The following is a 23,357-nucleotide window of genomic DNA, read 5'->3' on the forward strand; positions in this document are numbered from 1 at the left end:
ATGACTTGTCTAGCATATTAAGGGTCATTTGAGTGTTTTTGGAAAAGCCATGGGGCTTTGGAATAAAATGACCTGGCCATTTCACTGGCTCCATCCATAACCTCACAGGAAACCTCAAGCAAACTATTTCGTTTCCTCATTTGTAAAATGATGATGATAACACCACTACACTTAGAGAGAGGCCAAAAGAATAAAAAAATGAAATTCTAAACAGGTCAAGAACCTCGCACCATGCCAGGTACACAGCACATATGCAAGAATGGTTTGTTCTCTTCCCTCTGCCTTGCCACTCCTTATCCCCCTCGGCCTTGATAATGATGACGGTCATTTACCGAGTCCCCTCTAATATGAATAGCTAGACTTGTGCTACATGCTTCATGAGTTATCTCTGATTATTGGCCTCACTTTACAAATAAGGATACTGAGGTCCAGAACAGGGAGCAGACATGCCTAGCGACACAGAGCTAGCCCAGTAAATGGCCCAGTTGACATTAACAGTCAGAACTCCACAGCCTCCCTTTTGCCAACACGAGCACAACATCTTCAATGAAACTATGAACTCTTAGGAGTAAGTACTACATGGAGAGAAGGATTAAGTCGGTCTGGATAACAAAGCAAAAGCACCACCCTGGTCTGCGCAGGCTGTGTGGGTGTGTAGCTGTCAGTACTGGGTGACGATCATGTCCTGCCCCTTTCTGAGCATCTACTAGATAAGACTAGGAGGCGGTGTCCCTATCTCCTCAGTCACTGGCCCCGGCATTCCATTTCCAGCACACTAGAAGAACCTGCAAAACCATGTGAGCAAATTACTCGGCAGTTCCAATAGGCAGGATTAATGCTTCTTGATGCTGGGTACACACCACCAGGGGGCCATCCCATGGCCTCTCTGAGTCTAAGACAAGGCAACACATACTAGCAAGAGAGTCATTCACTTTACAAGGAATCAGACCGAGCCCAATCCAGTTACCCAGATCCAAAGTCAGACTGTGTTAACAATGACAATGATAGTAACGTTATCATGAATAATATTAATTGCAAATACTTAAGGCTTACTGCATGTCAGGCATGGTTTTAACCTCTGTATGTACACTTAATCTTCACAACTCCTCCACGAGGTAGAATGGCATTATTATCTACACTGTACAGACTGAGATAAACACAGGGTAAGTAACCTGCCCAAGAACACACAGCTAATAAACAGTATAGACAGGATTCAAAACCAGGGAATATGGGTCAAGAGTCTGTGCTGTTAATCAAAAAGTATACTGTCAGAAAAAGGTGCCATGCAGAAAGCATTTCTGGCAGAGGAAATAATTCCAGCTCAGAGACATGGTATAATGATATGCTCAGAAATAAGTCATAACAAGGAGTATAAATAAGTAGACACACAAAGTGTTGTCTGAGAAGCATCAGGGGATATAAAAGAAGAGTGTTAGGGTTAGGGCTCATGCATTAGATTCAAACAGATGACCTGAATTCCATCCTCACAGTCACTTACCCTCTCTGAGCCTCAGACTCTCCACGTGAAAAATGGACATCCTCTTACAGAACTTTTCTGTGCACTGGGTGAGGCCCATAGTAAGTGTTTACTGTTAACTGCCAGTGATAATAATAGTCAAAACAGTAATCGATTTTTATTTATAACTACAATTTTATTATTTTAGTTTATGAGGAATAGATTTTTATTATATGTATTAAGGTCAAACTGTAAGACTTTGAATGCCATGTGGAGTTTGGATTTGACTCTATGACCAAGGAGAACTAAATACATAGCACACACAGGGCAGAGAACCCTTGAGAGAAGCCCATAGCCCAGGGCACCCAGCATTAAAAAGAATGGAAAGAATCAATGATTCCTATTCCAACATGGCAACCAACCCAAACAGTTCTGTTACTTTTTTGAAAACCAAATAACCATGCTTCTTAGTCCTTTCTTTCCTTTCTTTCTGTCTTCCTGCCTTTAAAAAAAGAAAGAAAAAAAACATTTCCCACTATCTCATGGCTTTAGAAAAAAGCACCATAGATTTTAAAAATTCACGTGAGCAGAGGCATCTCTACAAACACATCCCAGGCCCCGCAAACCTGCAAGCCCTGGTCTCAAAATCCAATTTGCCCCCTGTGCAAATCCAACTTGAGCTCTTGTTGTTGTTTAGTCACTCAGTAGTGTCCGACTCTTTCAGGCCCCATTGACTGTAGCCCACTAGGCTCCTCTGTCCATAAGATTTCCCAGGCAAGAATACTGGAGTTAGTTGCCATTTCCTTCTCCAGGGGATCTTCCTGATCCAGGCATAGAACCTGCATCTCCTACATTGGCAGGTGGATTCTTTACCCCTGCGCCACCAGGGAAGCCCCCAATTTAGGTTCAGTTCAGTTCAATTCAGTTCAGTCGCTCAGTCGTATCCAACCCTCCGCGACCCCATGAATCACAGCACGCCAGGCCTCCCTGTCCATCACCAACTCCCGGAGTTCACTCAAACTCACGTCCACAGAGTCGGTGATGCCATCCAGCCATCTCATTCTCGGTCGTCCCCTTCTCCTCCCGCCCCCAACCTTTCCCAGCAGCAGAGTCTTTTCCAGTGAGTCAACTCGTCGCATGAGGTGGCCAAAGTACTGCAGTTTCAGCTTCAGCATCAGTCCTTCCAGTGAACACCCAGGACTGATCTCCTTTAGGATGGACTGGTTGGATCTCCTTGCAGTACAAGGGACTCTCAAGAGTCTTCTCCAACACCACAGTTCAAAAGCATCAATTCTTCGGCGATCAGCTTTCTTCACAGTCCAACTCTCACATCCATACATGACCACGGGAAAAACCATAGCCTTGACTAGACAGACCTTGGTTGGCAAAGTAATGTCTCTGCTTTTTAATATACTATCAAGGTTGGTCATAACTTTCCTTCCAAGGAGTAAGCGTCTTTTAATTTCATGGCTGCAATCAGCATCCGCAGTGATTTTGGAGCCCAAAAAAATAAAGTCTGACACTGTTTCCACTGTTTTTCCATCTATTTCCCATGAAGTGATGGGACCAGATGCCGTGATCTTTGTTTTTTGAATGTTGAGCTTCAAGCCAACCTTTTCACTCTCCTCTTTCACTTTCATCAAGAGGCTTTTTAGTCCCTCTTCACTTTCTGCCATAAGGGTGGTGTCATCTGCATATCTGAGGTTATTGATATTTCTCTCAGCAATCTTGATTCCAGGTTGTGCTTCTTCCAGCCCAGCGTTCCTCATGATGTACTCTGCATATAAGTTAAATAAGCAGGGTGACAATATACAGCCTTGACGTACTCCTTTTCCTATTTGGAACCAGTCTGTTGTTCCATGTCCAGTTCTAACCATTGCTTCCTGGCCTGCATACAGGTTTCTCAAGAGGCAGGTCAGGTGGTCTGGTATTCCCATCTCTTTCAGAATGTTCCACAGTCTATTGTGATCCACACAGTCAAAGGCTCTGGCATAGTCAATGAAGCAGAAATAGATGTTGTTTAGGTTAGCAAGGACTAAATATCACTAGCTTAGCTTCTGGGGAAAGACTACAACTGTGCAATTACTTTTCAGCCACAGGTTATAATGCTCACAGGCTACTGGAGAGATGACTTGACTTTTTCCTGCAGGCTCTCTCTTTGCTGGCCTTCTGTGAACTGTCTGTGGTCTGGTGATAAAACTGAAAGAGAAGTGGGCAAAAGCAAACCAGGAAGGGGTTGAGGGGTGGAAAGAAGTGCAGAACCCACTTAAAGAGGAAGAGGGCAGGTATCCTTCAGGCAACAAAGCACTCGAGCTAGGAAAGGTTCAGGTCTTGAAGACAACAGACATTTTTTGAGCACCTACTGATATACAAGGCATTGGGCTGGCATTCGGGGAGGAGATAGGATGCAAAATGCTAAGAGTAGCATGTTCGAGCTTGTACAAATGCAGATGAAAGAACAGCCAACAAAGATGAAAAAGCACATAAGTAAGATGGAGGAGACTGGTAGGCTGCAGTCCATGGGGTCGCTAAGGGTCGGACACGACTGAGCAACTTCACTTTCACTTTTCACTTTCACACATTGGAGAAGGAAATGGCAACCCACTGCAGTGTTCTTGCCTGGAGAATCCCAGGGACGGGGGAGCCTGGTGGGCTTCCGTCTATGGGGTCACACAGAGTCGGACACGACTGAAGTGACTTAGCAGCAGCAGCAGCAGCAAGAAGCAATCAGGTCTGAAGTAAGAGGAAATGAAGGTGAGTTGGGGATGATAAGGCTCGACAGAGGGGCTGAGGCCAGGCCTGCAGGACTTAGATGTCCCACTAAAGAATCTGAACTTTATTCCGCAGGCTACAGGGAGTGGTGCAGCATTCAAGTTCACGAACAAAATAGCAGGGTGTGATAAAAGTTATCCTCTAAGGCAAGCCCTGAGGGAGGAGGAGACCTAGGGAAAGACTTGTAAAGACAGCACTGCACTAGTTCAAGTAAGAGGGTACCAAGTGAACTACTGGGATTTAATCTCTTTAATTTTAAAAAGATTTTTAAATTTCAGGAAAACAATGGACCAAATTTGGTTATTAGACATGGGGAGGGAAGAGCCAAGGATGACTGAGGGTTTTAGTGATTGTACTGACAGAAAAAAAACTGGAGGAAGGAAAGGAGTAAAGAAGAGAATGAATGCTGTAACCTGGAACAAACCAGCCTAGGAAAGACTCCGAGGAGGGCAGCCAGTTTCTAAGCTAAAAGAGGTGGGCATCTGCAAATCCTAAATGGGTTTCCCAGAGGAAGCCCACCCCCCACCAAATTTGAGTTTCTTCAGTCCTATGAGACCTTCTAGGAGGCAAACTTTCACTTCTATCTTACAGACGGAAGAGAGGAAAGTCAAGAGGTATGTCCAGTGTGATACTAAGGTGCAGTAGTAAAAATAAAAATTAAAGTAGGCCACATAGACATATACTCTGCTCAAATCCTCAGCCTTCATGCTCGGAGCTTTAGTTCACATAAGCACCACTGGTAAAATCTACAGGAGATTCTAAGCAGCAAACAAAACAAGCAAGCTAGTGAGCGTCTATGTCTCCAGACTGTCTTTCTTCTAGTAAATATTGATGCCTCCCTCTTCCTGAACCTTCTGTCCCCGAGGACTTTCCTGTGCAAAGCGCCCCTTCTAAGGGAATGTTTGTGGGTCATCTCCCTTGCTCCATGCTCCCACTGTAAAATTCCACAACAACCCGTTTTCTGAAGGAGAGAAAAGTCTTCAGGGGGTTCTCCTGTTAGAGAAACACAAGGGGAAGGGAAAAGGGAACGACACAAGAAGGAAGAAAAAGAACACAGTTCTCTTTTGTTTAAAGAAACAAAGTGAGCCCAATTAATTTGCTTAGGAGCCAGCAGAGCTTCCCACAAAGGTGGAGATGATGGGCAAGAGTTCTACGTGTAAGATAAACATCTAGGAAAATCCATTTTCTCTGTGCTAAAAGGGTATGTCAGTCACACAGATTTTATTTATTAAGAGGAGGAGGAGCAAGGAGACTGACTGACCCCAGGGGCTGTTTTTCCAACATTCTCACTGGCTTCTACCCTAGTAATCTAGGTTACCCTTTATGATACCCTGAGTTATAAATAGCATTCATTTCCTTTCTCAGGCCACACAGACTTCATTGCTTTATTTCCTGGGTCCAAGGGAAAAAATACCCATAGCACATCTCATTCTGAATTTGGGTTACTACAAAGCCATCTCGTTTTGAATCAACCATGGAATCAGAAAACCACTTCAGAACACCGCAATGAGTCTGCTGTTACCATTTCGTTAAAGTAGCCCAGAACAACCCCAGTGGGACTTCTGAGTGGCTGCTTCTTCTCTAGCCCATAGCTCAGAGTCCTCCAGAACACAGCTCCAGGTCTTTGAGTGTGTACGGGATGAGACAGGTGAATATTTTACACAATGACAGGGAGAGCACTGAGTCAGACGCAGATTCCCCAAGGGGCTTTCTGGATAAAAGCACCTTCAGTTGGCTAAACAGAAACGGGAAGGTGTTTCTCTTTATTTCTTTTTAAGAAAAGAAAAAACTACACCACAGAGCAGTTAACTAAGTGAAGAAGCAGAAAGATCCCCTACTCACAACAGCTACTTGTCTGGGACCCATATGAGGTCTTGGCACCTGAAGAGGCCAAGAGAGTCAGATGAACAGGCTGTCACTCAACCAGAAGGCTTATATCTCACTTCCACATCACAACTTAGATCAAAGATCCTGGTTTGAACCTGAGAACACTGACCCCAGACGAAAACTAGCTGCATTTCACCTTTCTGCAACCTCTACCAAGTTTGGCCTGACACTCCTGAATGCAGGAAAGACAAATCAAGGGGAATAAATGGACATTTTGGAGAGATGTATCCAAGTGAGATGTTTCCTTTCTCTACCAAAACAAAGGCAGGGAGCAAAAACCAGATTCACTTTGCCCTCCAAATAGCTAGACCTTGACTAGCCCCACAAGGTCCCCCTCCTGCTGAGCCGACCCCACACTCACTCACCTCTGTGAATCATCAGATCCCTCTCTGTCACTGTCAGCTCCTTGGAGAAGCCCTCTTTCTCCTGATGCATATCACACACAGCATTTTAAAGCAATGCTCGGGTTGGTTCCCCAAGCCATCAGGAAGTGGGTATTTTAATTACACACATATAGGAAGCACCAAATTCCCTATCTGTTTCCCGCCAGGTCTGGACTGTCTGGGACATTCAGAGGAGGTCCCAAGGGTTCCCCCTACTTGTTGTAGATGACATGACTCTCCTCTGAGACCCCTGAGACCAGAGAACTCTGCAAACACAGCTACCCAAACAGAACTAGAGGTCCGCTGCCATTTCTTACCAATTGTAACATGAGCAACTTAGCATTTGATAATGTAATCCCATTTATTGTAGGGATTACGATAGGGACAAATCATTTCAAATTAAAAATGAAACCAGCACCTTGACAGTAACTCTTCACCAGCATGCAGCTAGTTTGGGATTTTTGAAAGATCAAAAAAGACTCTGAGATCTGTTTGCATTCACAATCCCGAGGCAGATAACTGCTTCAGAGCCATCCCAACTCCTCACAGAACACCGTCCTCCACTCAGGAGATGAAGCGCTTCAACAGGATCTGGTGTGCTGGCCGAAAAGACAGAACCCACCTGTTTCCGCTGCCATCGGCCTGTCTTCTGTCTGGATGCTGGCAGCCTCTTTCCAAGGGGCTAGGGAAGGATATGTTCTTAAATTCTCACCTGTCCCAGTACCAGAGCCCAGAATGTCATGGAAACTGATGCAAAAGGTGTCTCAAGATCAGCACTTCATGAACTGAGATAAGCCCAGGAGATGCAAACTATCAGCACCATCAGGTTCTGTGGGCGCGTCTTGCGGTGGCTGCGAAGAAGGTAATGCACAAGCACGGAGGAAGTCCTTTGCTTGCTTCGCTTCCTCTCATTTTACAAACTTGTGCAATGTGTTATTCCCCCCGCCCCTCACAGTTTCCAAGCCTGGCAAGAGCAAGTGGCGTGCCAGCCCACGCTTACACAGGTACTTGACAGTTCACTAGCAAGTGGCTGAGAAATGGGACACAAGTGGGTACTCATGGTCATGCCAAAGCTTGGACGTAACAGGAGCTGCATGGGCACACCCAGGAATCAAGAGTACCAGGGAGCCCCGGACAGAAAATCCAGGAGCTGGACCAAAAATACCTCCTCCCAAGGCACCAGACTGACCCAAATTTCAGCCGGGGGCCTCTCACTCTCCAAAAGACAGTCTCCTGCTCAACAATCGGCCTTTTGTGCTGCACAGCCTTATCCAGCAAGGGCTGGGTGGAAAAAAAAAAAAAAAAAACCTAGTCTCTTTTACCTGTAACCTCACCGTGGCCTCCAGGCCCAGGGTGGACAGGGTTCTCCTGGACTCACGGTCTGAGCAGAGTCCAATCTCTCAGAGGGGCTGAGGACCGACAGGAGAGCCACGCAGCCCCAGTACACACACCAGTCCTCACCCAAAGGAATGCTCTGTGACGGGGAGTGCACCCCCAACACAAGTCAGACTCGAACGTCAGGATGGAGAAACTGAAGCTCAGAGAGGGGCAGCCACCTGCCCCGGGTCACACAGCGAAGCAAGAACAGAGCTTTACTACAACCACAATCCCGACCTGGGGATTCCTGAATACCCGCACTGGCCCGAGCGTGCCCTCATCCCGGTGGGCTGAGAACAACTAACATCCCCACAGTCCTTCAGCCCCAATGTCCCCGCCTCTGTAGGGCCAGGACCTTGGTCTTCGCCCCAGGCGTCCGCCGGACAACCTCGCAGACCCCGCCCGCCCGAGGGCTAGGCCCGCCACCGCCCCCGGCTCAAAGCCCCAGCCCAGCTTCCCACCTCCCGCCAGACCTGCAGAGTCGCGCTCCCGAGAGCCGGCGGCGGCGGACATTTCCCTGCCAGCTTCCTCAAGCTCTTCATCTCGCTGCCCGAGCCGCTCCGCCCTCAGCTCCGCCCCCCATATAGGGGCCCGCCCCCGCGTGCCACCCCCGCCAATCGAAGGCCGGCCTGCTCCGTAGCCCCGCCCCCAAACAGGACGGGGCCCGTCCCCGAGTCCAGGTCTCCTCCAATCCCTCTGGCGCCTTCCTAGACCGATACCTGCCTCCGCCAATTCTGGCACGCCCCGGCCAGGTGCCTGGGACCGAATTCCAGCTTTGCGGCGGGGGCGGCTCGGTCTCCAGCTCAGTGCACCTGTATCGAGACAGCCACAGGAACTCAGGATCTGGGGTCGCTGGGTCGAAGCCTGTGGAAGGAAAAAGGAGGGAATACTGAGCCGCGGGCTTGAAGAGCCGGTTCCACCTCGGCACGGTTGTCCGTCCGTAAGCAAATCGATCAGCCTCTCGGGAAGGCTCCAAGTCTGTTTCCCTCTCGCATAGGGTGCATCTGAGACTCAAATACAACAATAAATATGAAAACAAAGTGCTGTACCAAGATAGACCAGCGCCATCTCCTCCGACCTGGTGGTAATTATGTGCCTAGGTCTGTGCTTCACCAGTATATTACGTCCCTAATTCTCACAACTAATTTAAGGAGGAAGGAAACTGTTATTCCGTGGCAACTCAGCTCAGGTGCAGTCTAAAGTGGAAAAGTGAGTGGCAGAGTGTGAATTCAAATAGTCAAATGTCAGTACTAGAGGCTTGGAGGCTTTAACTACCCATGATCTCCATCAGCAACTCTCAGGCCTCTCCAAAAAACACACTCTCTAAGTAAAAGCAGTGTGCTTGCTATGAAATACACCTTCAAGAGAAACTCCATGGTTCTCTTTTAACCAGATTGCCATTCCTCTTTCCTAGAAATTCTTGAGTCCTCTCTGCTTCTCACTCAAACCCAGGTATGCCTGACTCTCAAACACTTGCTGTTTCCTATGCTATCCTCCCTGTCCCATGTAAAACTGCATTTCCCTGACCAAACTGAACTGGATTTGTAAGAACATGATAAAGGAAAAGACATGGGTTGCAGGACTGATTATGGCACTGCCAGACATGGCTTTTAAATTATTTTCAGCATTTACATGCTATTAACCCGTACTGCACCTCATCTGATCCTCACAAAACTCTTGGAGTAGTAAGTAAGGCAAGTTCATATTTCCATTGTACAAATAATAAAGTCAAGGCTTGGGAAATTCCCTGGTGGTCCAGTGGTTAGGATGCTGCACTTTCACTGCATGGGTTCAATCTCCGGTAGGGGAACTAAGATTACACAAGCCACTCAGTGCAGCCAAAAACAAAAACACACAAACACACACACTCACACACAACAATAAAGCCAAGGCGCAAAGAAATTAAATATATTGTTCACATTCACAACTAGGAAGTGGCAGAGCTGGGATCTGAACCAAAATCTCTGGACTCCATGGACTTTGGAGGTATAACTTGGGGTTCCAAACCTGGTCATATTACTTCAGTTGATGAATGACTTCTGGTAAGGTACTGTGTGCCAGTTTACTCTGTCATGTATGAAACAGATACCTATACTTTAGTGTTGCTCAAAAGACTCAACGGAAGAACATGGTTGTTGTATGTTGTTTCACTATCTAGAAAAATGTATAGCACACAGTAGATACTCAATTCATGTCGGCTAATTCCTGTCTCTAACTGCAATCTCTTGACCAAGGCACTTCCACTCCCTGACCTTTTGTGCTGCACATTGTTCACCAAGGACTGAGTGGTAAAAACCTAGTTACTTTCACCTATGACCTCTTCTTGGACTCTGGTCTCTTTATCTATAAAATGCAAGAGTTGGGCAGGTGGATTCCCAAGAGCCTGTTGGCTCTGAGAGTCCCCTCTCACCCGATTCCTTTCTGAGGAAGTCCATCATGACAGCTACTCAGAGAACTTGAGTTCGTATAGTTTCCTTGCTGGTTACCTCACATGTAGACCCCAGGAGTAGGGAAGAGGAGTAAGCCTAAGAGAGGAAAATCATCGACTCTTCTCTCTCTTTCATTCTCACAGATAGACATCAAGCTCTGTTCCTCCATTCAACAAATATTTATTGAGTGCCTACCAGGTGTTGCTGGGCTTCCCTTGTAGCTCAGTCGGTAAAGAATCTGCCTGCAGTACAGGAGACCCGGGTTTGGTCCCTGGGTTGGGAAGATCCCCTGGAGAAGGAAATGGCAACCCACTCCAGTATCCTTGCCTGGAAAATCTCATGGACACAGGAGCTTGGTGGGCTGCAGTCCATGGGGTCACAGAGTAGGGCACGACTGAGCGACTAACACTTATTTACTTACTTACCAGGTGGTGCTAATGGTAAAGAATCCGTCTGCCAATGCAGGAGACAAGAGACTCAGGTTCATTCCCTGAGTTGGGAAGGTCCCCTGGAGTAGGAAATGGCAACCCTCTCTAGTATTCGTGCCTGGAAAATTCCATGGATAGAGGAGCCTGGCGGGCTACAATCATGGGGCCACACAGAGTTGGACACGACAGAGCATATGCACACGTTTAGGCACTGTTGTAACCACAGAGGGTTAAGTTGTGAACATAACCCAGACTCACTGTTCCCATGGCACCTTCATTCTCATCAGTTTGATCTCTCCAGTCCATCCTCTCCTCCCCATCCCCATGATGGCCCCTGGTCCAAGTCTCATTTTTTATGCCTGAATCACTGCAAATACATCCCCACTGATCTCCCTGTTTGATGTTCCCCCCTTCTGCACCAGTTGCCAGAGGAATTTTCCTAACATGCAAATCCTGTCTTATCATTCCTCATTTTAAAACTCCATCAGCTATCCACAGGCTATAGAAAAGTCCAAGCTCTTTGTTGGTTGTTTGAGGCCCTTCATGTACTATCTCTATGGGCCTCTCCTGGCTCAGCTCACTCCACAGCCTCCTCCCACCCCAACTTTAGTCCCACCCACTGACTTGCTCTTAACCCCAAATGTCTCTTTTCCTCCTTGTTGCCTGCTTGGTAAAAACCTCACTTGTCCTTCAAGTCTCCATTTAAACATCATCTCCTACATGAAATCTTCCCTGAGCAGTTTAGATGGGATGGGTTGGCATGAGTTTAGGATGCATTAGAGTGAAACTCAAGAGGTCAGGCTCTGGAGGAGACTCTCTAATTCAGTCTAATGCTGCCTGTGTTGTTTATACCAGCTATGTATTCAGGCAAGGCACTTACCCTCCCTGAACCTCAGTTTCCTCATCTGTAAGATGGAGATATAGTACCTGCCTTGAAGGGTTGTGGTAAAGAAAATGAGATAATGTGCTGAAAGTTCTTCAAACAGTGTCTAATACACAATAAGTCCATGATGAGTGTTAGCTCAGGAAATAGTTTCTGAGTTCCTACTATGTGCTGGGCATTTTCATATGTATTATCCCATTTAATTCTCACAATTCCCTGAGGAACATATTCTCTTTTTTGTTTTCCTCCCAAATATTTATTTATTCTTGGCTGTGTTGAGTCTTTGTCCCTGCACTCAGGCCTTCTCTAGGTATGGAGAGCAGGGACTACTCTCTAGTTGCAGTGTGCAGGCTTCTCCTTGCAGTGGTTTCTCTTGTTGCAGAACACAGGCTCTAGGGCGCTCAGCCTTCAGTAGTTGGAGCAGGCAGGCTCAGGAGTTGTGGTGCCAGGCTTAGTTGCCCTAAGGCATGTGGGATTAAATCAGTGTCCCTCGCATTGCAAGGCAGATCTTTAACCATTGAACCACCAGGGAAGCCTCAGGATATTCCCGTTTTCTTTTTTTGTTTTTGTTTTTTTTGCCTTGCTGTGCAGCCTGTGAGATCAAACCCAGGCCCTCTGCAGGACCTCAGAGTCTTAACTACTGAATCACCAGGGAATTCCCAGGAAGATATTCTTTACATATAGAAATCTACAATCAAGCAAACTCAAAATGAGGTCAGATTTGTTGTTACCAGAGGGAGGGGTAACATGGTGGGGAGGAGGGATTACATTAAGGTAGTCAAAAGGTCTAAAGCTCCAATTATAGGATAATTAAGTACTAGGAATATGATGGGGCTTCCCTGGTGACTCAGCAGTAAAGAATCTACCTGCCAACGCAGGAGACATAGGTTCGATCCCTGGGTCGGGAAGATCCCCTGGAGAAGAAAATGGCAACCCACTCAAGTATTCTTGCCTGGGAAATCCCATATACAGAAGGACTTTGGCAGGCTGCAGTCCATGGGGTTACAAAGAGTAGGACATGACTTAGTGATTGAGCACATATAGAAATATGATGTGCCCATGATACATCTAGCTAACACTGCTGGATGTTAGTTAGATGTATCATGTGAAAGATGTATGTATGTGAAAGATGTATCATATGAAAGTTAAGAGAGTAAATCATGAGTTCTCATCACGAGGAAAAAATATTTTTTTCTATGTCTTTAATTTTATATCTATATGAGATGATGGATGTTCACTAAACTTATTGTAGAAATCATTTCATGAGGTATGTAAGTCAAATCATTATGCTGTGCACCTTAAACTTACACAGTGCTGTATGTTAACTAGAGCTCAATAGAACTGGAAGAAAGGGAGGGACCTCCCTGGTAGTCCAGTGACTAGGACTCAATAATCCCAACGCAGGAGGCCCAGGTTTGATCCGTTAAGGGAACTAGATCCCACATGCTGCAATGAAGACGAAAGATCCAGGGTGCCACAACTGAGACCAGTGCAGCCAAATAAATATTTTTTCAAAAAACTGTAAGAAAAAAAAATCTACAAAATCGAGGTTCAGAGAGGTGAGGTGGTTTGCCCAAAGTCACACGGTTAAGGACCAGCAAAAACAGGTTTCAAATGCAAGAAGTCATATAGCTTCGAAGTCCATACTCTTGGCTGTTATGACTATTATTACCTTTTTTAAAAAACCTTATCAAATACTTTCTTTTTCTTCAAGATATTGTTCATTTGTATTCTTTTGTGCACCATCCATCTCCTTTGCTCAGTTTTCCATCAGAGCATTTATCTTCTAAAGAATTCATTTTTGATGCAGATATACTGAAGGCTTTTTGTGTTTGTGCAGGCAAAAGTATCAATCAAGGACTATAAACTATTATTGCTTCTCATACAACTACCAATGATAATCATAAAACAGGTTATCCTTATTAGTTGAAGGTTTGGAGATGAATTTCCCCCTGCTTAGAGAATCAATCCTGTAACTCAGCGTTCAAGGCTCATAATTTTGTTTCCTTTTCGCACACTCCCCTGTTTGCATCCAGTCAGTCCACTTCCTGCACACCAGGCAAACGAAGCTGGAGTGGCCAGACATTCAGGCTCCATGATGAGCCCACAATAGAAAGGGAGCCTGCCCCCTCCCCCCACCCCCACCCCCCGCCATTTCTGCAGAACAAAGATGCTGACTAGAAAAGAAAGAAGCGACAGTGCTGGGTAAACAGCCAAGCTCCAGCACCTGGTGGCTCGAATTTGCATATTCTTTGACTGATTTTCTGATCTGAACAAACTCTCCTTTACCTGCCTAGCTAATCTCCTAGTCTAAACAAATTCTGCCCTAGAGGCCACTAATTTCTCCCTGCTAGTGCAAAGCTAGACCATGTTCTCAGTTGCAGTGGGGCACAGGGTTCAAGGGCAGACCTGCCTTGGTTCTAGTTGTCATTGGCAGAGAGAGGGAAGATGGGCGTCCAGAAGCTGCTGATCTTTACAGAAGACTCTGTATTAGAATCACACCTCACCCCGTTCAGCCCTGCTCAGAGCAAGGAGGGCAAAGGGGCCCTGCTGGAGTTAAAACTCAGATCCAGAAATGGAAAAACAGAAATGCAAACACCATGGCCAGCTGGTGACCTGGGGGCACTGTGGCCTCATGCTGATAGCTTTAAGAGGGCACAGAAACTGTGGAGTGTGAGTTCAAAGTGTGCAAAGTCAACTGGTCGTGGGGAGGTCAATGCCCAGCCACCCCCTCCCTCCCCCCTGCCACAGGGAGCCTGGGGTCTCACCTACCTGGACAGGCCCTGGCGACTTCCTGGAGGAACGTTCTGGTGTGTGAACCAAAGGGGAGCTGGAAGAGGAGGCTGAGCTCTGCTGTGTCCAGCTGGACGGTGACATCTGAGCCTGTGCGGGGAAGCAGGACATGAGCTCTTGGTCTCTGAGATGCTAAAGTGCATCTTTGGGCTGGAGCCCCCAGAATGGTGTGTCAGCAGCCCAAGCTCCCAAAGCCCCTTTGACCCTTAAGCAATTGAGTTATGGGTCAACTTAATGACTGTTGCTTGGACAACAGGGAGCCTTTTGTACCCCCAGCTCCAAATTAACATCACCCTCAGTCTACAAGAGAGGGTGGACCTAGGCTCTGAAAAGCCAGTAGGCCTTGCCACAGCCTTCTGGATGGAGACAGAAGAGAACAAGTTCTCGAACTATAGTCGTCCCGCTCCCCCACCGCCCCCCCACCACCCAAGTGGAATGAAAAGCACACAGAGGTGGACAGAGGGGCTGTCTGTCAGTCAGTCTCCCCAACTGTGCCAGGGACATGCTAGGCACTGGGAATACCATGCTGAAGATCAGACTGTGGATGGTGTCTGGCTTACAGTGTAACCTGAGCACCCAAAACACGTGCTGAGCTAGTGAATAAGTAGGAGCAGTCTAGCAGACTGAACAAGAGTGTGGGCTCCAGGGTCTGTAGTCCGAGTTTGAATCCTGGTCCCACCACTTACTGAATTACTTAATTTCTCTGGGTCTCCATCACCTCATCCATAAAATAGGAATGAAAGCAGTGATGACCCCATAGAATTGTGAGGAAAGCACCACCTGATGTGTGTAAAGCTCTTAGCATAGTACCTGGCCAAGATCATCATTGACCAAATATTCATTTCTATTATCAATATTTTTATTATTATTACTACCACACTACTGTGACTATAGTCTAGCAAAAAAAAAAAAAAAAGTGAAGAGGAACTAAAGAGCCTCTTGATGAAAGTGAAAGAGGAGTGTGAAAAAGCTGGTTTAAAACTCAACATTCAAAACACTAAGATCATGGGATCCAGTCATCACTTCATGGCAAGTAGATGGGAAAACAAAGGAAACAGTGAGAAACTTTATTTTCTTGGGCTCCAAAATCACTGCATGGGGTGATTACAGCCATGAAATTAAAAGATGCTTGCTCTTTGGGAGAAAAGCTATGACTAACCTAGGTAGCATATTAAAAAGTAGAGACACTACTTTGCCACAAAAGTCCATCTAGTCAAAGCTGTGGTTTTTCCAGTAGTCATGTATGGATGTGAGAGTTGGACCATAAAGAAAGCTGAGTGCTGAAGAATTGATGCTTTTGAACTGTGGTGTTGGAGAAGACTCTTAAGAGTACCTTGAACAGTAAGGAGATCAAACCAGTCCATCCTAAAGGAAATCAGTCCCATATATTCATTGGAAGGACTGATGCTGAAGCTGAAGCTTCAATACATTGGCTACCTGATGCAAAGGACTAACTCATTGGAAAAGACCTTGAGGCTGGGAAAGATTGAAGGCAGGAGGAGAAGGGGACAACAGAGGATGAGATGGTTGGATGGCATCACCGACTTGATGGACGTGAGTTTGAGCAAGTTCCAGGAATTGGTGATGGACAGGGAAGCCTGGCATGCTGCAGTCCACGGGGTCGCAAAGAGTCGGACACGATTGAGCGACTGAACAGAACAGAACAGGTGGCGCTAGTGGTAAAGAACCCGCCTGCCAAGTGACAAAGATTTGATCCCTGGGTCAGGAAGATCCCCTGGAAGAGGGCATGGCAACCCACTCCAGTATTCTTGCCTGGAGAATCCTATGGACAGAGGAGCCTGGTGGGCTACATAGGAGAGAGTCAGACATGACTGAAGTGACTTGGCACACTGTTACTGCTAAGTCACCTCAGTCGTGTCCGACTCTTGTGCGACCCCACAGACGGCAGCCCACCAGGCTCCCCCATCCCTGGGATTCTCCAGGCAAGAGTACTGGAGTGGGTTGCCATTGCCTTCTCCGACTTGGCGCAGCACATAAGTAATTAAATCACTGTGATTAACAGAGAGGTGGCAAGGATGAGAAAAAGGAGCGTGTGTGAGGTACAGACTCTTTCAGGATACAGACAATCTCAGGAGTTCAACAAAGGCTTTCTGGGGAAACCGAGTGTGAAGTGAAGCCCTGAAGGAGGAGGGAGCTGCATGTGCAGGGGCTCCGTGGTGAAAACTTGTCACGTGTGAGGTGTTTGGAAAGCAGAGGTTTCCACGTTCAGCAAGCAGCGAAGAGAGCGACTGGATTGATGAGCGGGCGTAATCCTGCAGGGTCTTGGGTGCCACAGTGAGGTGATCGAGGGTGCTCTTCTTCAGATCTCTGCAGATCTGCAGATCCTGTGCCCACGGACCCAACTTAGACTTAAAGGACCACTCACCAAGAATGTAGAGCTCACCATCCGGGGACACTGCAGGGAGGGAGAGGAAAAGGCCCTGAGCCATTGAGCATCATCCTCGCTCCCACCGCCTCACCCCCAACAAGGGCAGAAATGACCTGGGAGCCCCAAGGAGAGGGATCATCCCATCCCACCCACAGTGGCACCTTCTTCCAGCGTGAAATCCCGAGAGACTGGCACGATCTGGTCCAAGGAGACATCGTCCCCGGTAATGGCCATCCTCCGGTGCGTGTACAGGAAGAGACTGAGGGCAGGAAGCATAGTGAGGACAAGGGGGCGCGTGGCCATCCCCCAGGTCTGTCTGGAAGTCTCAGGGTGCTCGGCTCGCATTCCCTCCCTGGTCCCTGGGGGCTGTGCTCACGCCTATCTGCACAATGGTGCCCATCAGAGCCCGATGGGTCATCAAGGTTGAACTCGCCTCACTTTGAGGAACCCCGCTTTGTTCATAAAACCCGTGCGTAATCTCCCCCTTGTGCATCCTAGCACCATGTGTGACAAGAACAGGGCAGTCCTCACCTCCTCCTCTCCCTCCCTGAACCTCAGCTTTTCCATCTGTAAGGGAAGGGTGATGGGTTCAGAAATGTCTAAGGCTCCTCCTTCCCAGATCTGAGACCCTGAGGGTCACTTTTCAGCTGTGAGAACTTTGATCCTATTCTCGCTCTGTTTCTGGGTAATAGGTGGGTGTTACCAGCAACATTTATGGAGCCCTTTTTACATGCTTCACAGCATTTTAACTACTTTATATGCAGAGACTCATTTTAATCTTTAGTTTGGACACATTGAGGTTGGCTCAAGATGTAACAAAGCCTAGGTTTGAATCCAAGACAGTCAGGCCACGGGATTTCTCATCAGAATTTGAGGATTATATGAGCTAATAATACATAGGACTGGGCATATAGTGTTCAGAAACTATTAACTATCATTATTATAATCTAGAAGCCTCAGACTCTGTCCTAGAAAGTGTGAAATCCAGCTGGAGGGATGATGGAAAATAATAAACCCCAGGGCCAAACAGGCAAAGCCCAACCCCATCACTTACGCGTGTTCCTGGCCACCACGCTCCGGATGGTAGCGCACGAGTCCCAGGAGGCGGCTCTGCCTGCTGTCGCCCTCACACAGCACACCTTGCACTGCCTGCCGCTCAGGGTCAAGGCAAAGGAAAAGGAAGCCTGCATCCAGGCCTTGCCCAACCCGGCCCGCCCCACCAGCCTTGGCCTGGCTTGCCCTGCCCTCACCCTTGCAGGTTTACTGCGTGACCCTGGGCAGGTCACTTCACCTCTCTGACCCTTCCTCATCTGTGAAATGGGGATATCAACCCCCAACTTCACAGGGGTGGGAGGATAACTGAGTATTTAAAGCACAAGGCAGAGAGTCCAGAACTGAGTACTTCGTAAGTCTACCTTCCCCCAACCCCGTGCACCCCCTCCCCCCATGGCACAGAGAGAGTGAAGCAACCAGAGAGACACGTAGACACCTGCCATTCCACTTCCCAAGCCCAGGCAGGGAGGCCCTGGGGCTGGGAGCTGCAGGCTGCAGGGAAAGATATGATGACGCAATACTCCCCATCAGCCAGGGTCTCCTGGATGGCCACCGACTGGTCCATGCCGGCCCCTGCTGAGCGGACACACCCTGGGGGAGGGCAGAAGGGAGGCTCTTTAGGTCAACACATCACCTGGGAGGGATGTGATGGATTTGCCTCTGAGGACTGCCAGCAGGGAGGGGGGCCCTGCAGGGATAAGGTGGAGGAGGCCCCATCCTCTCCCTCCCCCTCCCCCTTTGCCATCCTTTGCCGTTGGTGGGAGGTACAATTTGCTCTGCTGCCCTCTGTCCTGAAGGGCATCCAGTCGTTCCTTACTGGACCCTTAAGTCTACTTGCTGGACGTGCGGTGCCCTGTCCCATTACCGGAGAGGAGAATATGGTCTTTATTGCTCCAGGATGGGGGCTCTGCCTCCCTTTTGGGGGAGCAGTGTTAGTTCTGCTAGCAGCTGTCTGGGAGGTGTCAGGGGTGTATCTGTATGTATCTTGGGAAGGGAGTGTCTCATTCTGGACCAGGACTCTAGTCCTATCCCTCTTTCCTTGGAGATGGGCAAGTGTTCCGTTACTCCTTGGCCCTCCCCCAGCCCAGCAGGCCACATTGCATCAGCCAAAGGCTGGGGGTGTCTGGTTCTGACAGCCTCAGGACAGGGCACCCAGTCCTCAGCTTGCCCAGTCCCTCCTGCCCAGCCCTGCCCTGGCTTCCCTGCTCCGCACTCACTCCTGGCCCCCTGCTATTGCCGCCTACCTCCTGAGCTGTCACCGCTGCTGGGTGTGCGGAACCTCGGCGGGACCCGGTCAATGACTACATTTCCCAGCAGCCCCTACTCCATACGATGGTCAGCCAGCCTGCAAGTCCCAGCATGCTGTGCCAATCTGGGGGTTGGGGGGGCTCCTCCCTGCCCACCCCACCGCCCCGTTAACTCCTTAAGTCCTGTGGTACCATCAGCTCCCTATTCTGGAAAGCTTTTCGTAAGGACTCCCCTCGACATCCTCAGCCCTCGAGCGGCCAGAGTGCCATATCCAGGACCCGGAAGGAAGATGGTCACTTTAAGGGAAAACGTTTTCTCAGTTTCATCCTCAGCACCTCGCACTTCAGGCAGGCCGACACTGGCCTCTACTGGAACACTTCCTCCCCAGGTACCTATCCTGTCCTAGCTTCAGGGAGAAGAACGCTATGAAGACCCACATACCCCCATTTTCCAGGTGGAGAAACTGAGACTCAGAGAGGTTAAGCATCCTGACCAAGGTCTCGCAACTCAAACGTGTGACTCCAGCCGCGGACACTGCCACACACGGCCTCATTTCCTCCCTTAGCCTCAGCAGGGGTGTGTGACGGGACCAGCCCGTCCTGCCTGCCTCATGGGGCTGTGTGGGCAAAAGAGAGGCAACGCGTTGTCAAGGGTGTGACTGTGTTCATATGCAGTGCCTGTGCTGAGGCCCCATCCTGTCTCCTCTCAGGAGGAGAGACATTAGGGGAACTGCCCCGCCCCCCACCCTCGCCCCTGCTCAGCTCTCATGGCATCCTGAGCCTACACTTTGTTGTTTTCCAGCCCTTTCCCCTGATTCACTGGCCACTGGGCAAGGCTTTCCTCCTTTGGGGCCTGCCCTTCTCCACCTAAGATAAGGAGGCTGCTCCAGAGGGACAGAAGGGCCAGCTCAGATTAGGGTGTCCAGGACCAGTCTTTTCCAGTCTGTTGGCCATTTCACTAAGCTGTAAGCTCCCTGAGGACAGGCTGTATCTTTTCCTTATCACCCCAGTGTTGTTTCTGGCGCACAAATTGACCCTGTGAGAACATGTTTATTGAGTTAGTGAGTTATCTTAAATGAGTACTTTTTCTCTTAAACTCTGACCCAAACTGAAGGGTCAGTGCTGGGAAAGGAGTGACCATGTGACTTCTAGTCCATTCCCCGTCCTTTTCCCATAAGCTCAGAGTTACTGCCCTAGTGACCAATTTGAATAAGTAAATTTCTTCCAGAAAAAGTAACTTCTTCCCAATTTTCTTTTCCTGGAAATATCCATAGCACAAATGGAGCGCAAGTTTATTTGAATTTGGTTTCAAAGCTGAGTTGAGGACGAGGGGAAAGGGGATTGATTCAGATCCTTTGAGATAAAGAGGGCTGAGGTCACTTCAGGAAATCAGGGAACCCCAATTCCAGTGCCCCTCTTTGTGTCAAAGTCTGGGGAGGATCAGGGAAAAGTGGACAAGGACGGGCCCTTTTTTTTTTTTTTTTTTGGCCACACAGAGGCATGTGGAATCTTAGTTTCCCAACCACAGGTCACACTTGCACCCCCTGGACTGGAAGGGCAGAGTCTTAACCACTGGACTGTCAGGGAAGTCCCAGGACTGGGCACCTTTTACAGATAAAGAAACTGCTCCTGCAGCACTTTGGGGTCCTCGCACTTGACGGGGATCAGACAGGAGATTGTTCTGTTTTACAGAACAAAAACTCCAGCCTGCCCCCTTGGAGGGCATCACATTCAGGCCTAGGCCCTGGGAACCTCTAGCACAGAGCTGCAGGCTTGAGAAATCCCTTTCACTAAAGATACTGTCATAGGAATCAGAGCTGGCAGTGGGCCTGGCAACTTCCAGGGCCTAAAGGGTCTTCCTGGCTGCTGCTCCCTGACTCAGCCTGGCCTAGCTAGGGGAGCAGGACCAGGAACAGGGCAGAGTGGAGGAGAAGCAGCCCCAGCCAGGGTCCCATGCAGGGGGCTCCTGCTGGCCCCTGGTGCTGCCCTGTTGAAATCGAGGTTCCCATTCAGCTGGAGGCAGCTGTCAGGGGCCGAGGCTTGACAGCACTCTTGGTAGCAGGGCTGAGCCACAGCCCCGTGACACCTGGGGGTCCCTGCCATGCAGGCCTGGCTGTACCTTGCAGTGTGGCCTGAGCTGGATTGTTTCAGCTTCAAGAAGAGATGGGACTATTCATCCTCCCCTTGCTTTCGTCCTCTATTCATGGAGGCAAAAAATGTTAAGTGGGGGGACTTCCCTGGTTGTCCAGTGGCTAAGACTCCATGCTCCCAATGCAGGGGGCCAGGATTCAATCCCTGGTCAGGGAACTAGATGCCACATGCCACAACTAAGGCCAGATGCAGCCAAATAAATAAATACTGGGGGAAAAAAAAAAGTGAAGTGGGGCTGTGGGCTGAGTTGAACTTCATTGGGCTGCTGGTTCCCAGCCAGCCAGTCCCCAGAGAACACACAAGGCAATCAGAAACAAGGGGGCATGTCATGGGGACTTGGAGGATTCCAGCTGCTATCCTGGATTTCAGCATTATGTGGAGCTAAGAGGGGTCCAGCAGCCTGGTCCCCAGCAGGTCTAGCTCCAGCCAGATTCAGCTGCTGACCCAGCTCTGTCCAGGCAGAAGGAGGCCTGCAGTTCTAAGGGAGGGCAGCGCTTGACCTTGGAGCACTCCGGGGCCCCACCTCACAGAAGTGCAGGCCCTCAGTCACTTTGAAGCAATCACTGCCTTGGCAGGAGAAGGTGGGACAGGGTTTCCTCTGGAAGAGAAAGTGAAAGAAGAGTGAGGGATGGGGAGCCCTGTGAATTCTGGACTCAGGTAGGGGCTGGCTGCCTGTCTCACTGGCCTCAGCCACTCTTGCCCATTCCTGCCCTCACCACCCGGAGCAGGCAGGTGTGGGCAGACACTCAAGTTTTTTTGGGGGGGTGCTGGAGGGGTGATGGTCATCAGGAGTGGAGTGGGATGTCCTCTGGGATGGTCAGGTGGTCTAGGCCTGGGAGCAGAGCAGGGCTGCCTGGGGAAGAGCGGTGACACATGTGCTGGGGGACAGGTCCTCTGAGAAGTCCCCGCCCCTGCCCCAAGGGGAAAGCATCCTGTGTGTGGATGTCACAGCCTGAAACTCCCCCATCTCTGCCACCTGGAGAGGCACAGGAACTGCTTTACAGTGGGGGTGGAGGGTGGGGATTTAGGGTGAGGGGAAATCCTGAAGGGGTGGGGAATGGGGGAGGAGGGAAGACCTCAAAGCTAAGGGTCAGCCTGACATGGTTGAGAGGTTGGGGTGTTGATAGCAGTTGGGAAGGTTGGTGAAAACAGCTCAGCTTTGGAGGCCTGTCAAAGGGTGGGGCTCAGAGCTGGGCATTAGTGAGTGGGCAAGGCTCAGTGCTAGGGAGCAGGTGGGGTGGGGCTCTGAACTTATGGGGCCAACGGGAGGAAGGGCTCAGAGTTGAAGGAGCACAGAGGAGGGTTTCAGAGCTGCAGGCTGGGGGCGCTGTCTCACCTGAGACGGACTGTCAACGCCAGGCAGAGAGGCCACCGCTACAACCTTGCAGAGAGCAGGGTCGGGGATGGAGTTTGTTGTCCTACAGGCAAGGGCTGGGACTGTTATCATCTCTCCCCTCATAACACGCTGCACTGAGCTGTGTGGTGCAAAGTGTTGAGTAGATCAGTTGGGTGAAGAGAGAGCCTGCAAGCTCAGGAGCAGCCAGTTTAGGAGGGGCCAGCCAGTCCTGGACTGTAATTCAGCTTCTCAGGGCAATCCAGACAGGGACTCCTCTCTCTCCAGCTTCGGTATCTTCCTCCCAGCACCTCCTGGAGGTACCTGGATGTCAGCACCCCTCCAGCCCTGCAGCAGCTTCTGGCAGCGTCCTGCCCAGGCCCTACAGCAGCCCTGCCCCACACCTTGCAGTAGTTCTCCCCTGGGCTGCACTCTTGCTGTCCCGTTGGAGAGCAATGCCTCCTGGTAGCACACCTCTGGGAAGCAGTGGAAGCTGTGGCATGTCTGCAGGAGGGTTTGAACGCTGTGGCCCTATTGCCACAGGAGAAGGCATCCAGGAGGCTCTCTCCTCCTTTATCCGCTGCTTTGTTGCTTACTTGGACAGAAGGCGGCGGAGTGCGGGGTGCGGAGAGCTAGCTTCTCACCAGGTGGTGGTTCTGGGCTACTAGTAAGACCTGCAGGAGGACTAGGAGGAAGGAAAGAAGAGAAGACCACTGCAGGAAGCAACCAGCTCCAGAGTCAAGGTTAAGGAAGGTCACTCCACAGTTAAGTCAAAA

The 23,357-nt window shown here is 49.3% G+C and overlaps 1 protein-coding gene across 3 annotated transcripts in view; it reads right to left on the reverse strand.

Annotated features, from left to right (window-relative positions):
* The window catches only part of INPP5B (inositol polyphosphate-5-phosphatase B), a 51,797-nt gene extending 33,830 nt beyond the window's left edge, over nucleotides 1-17,967 (reverse strand). The window contains exons 1-5 of one of the 3 annotated variants that reach the window (XM_055402123.2): nucleotides 17,852-17,967; nucleotides 16,959-17,056; nucleotides 16,795-16,824; nucleotides 14,388-14,498; nucleotides 8,599-8,739 (exon numbers count right to left, since the gene is read on the reverse strand). In XM_055402123.2, coding sequence (XP_055258098.2) covers nucleotides 8,599-8,739; nucleotides 14,388-14,498; nucleotides 16,795-16,824; nucleotides 16,959-17,031 — 355 coding nt within the window. In that variant the 5' untranslated portion in view covers nucleotides 17,032-17,056; nucleotides 17,852-17,967. Of the gene's footprint in view, nucleotides 1-7,120; nucleotides 7,152-8,348; nucleotides 8,470-8,598; nucleotides 8,740-14,387; nucleotides 14,499-16,794; nucleotides 16,825-16,958; nucleotides 17,057-17,851 lie in introns of those variants that run through there. The other 2 variants (XM_088835148.1, XM_055402126.2) reach the window with 2 other exon arrangements.
* Nucleotides 17,968-23,357: the final 5,390 nt, after the last annotated feature.

Source organism: Moschus berezovskii, chromosome 4, assembly GCF_049115385.1.
Source record: "Moschus berezovskii isolate FMDL1 chromosome 4, NW_MosBer_1.0, whole genome shotgun sequence".
Taxonomy (NCBI): domain Eukaryota; kingdom Metazoa; phylum Chordata; class Mammalia; order Artiodactyla; family Moschidae; genus Moschus; species Moschus berezovskii.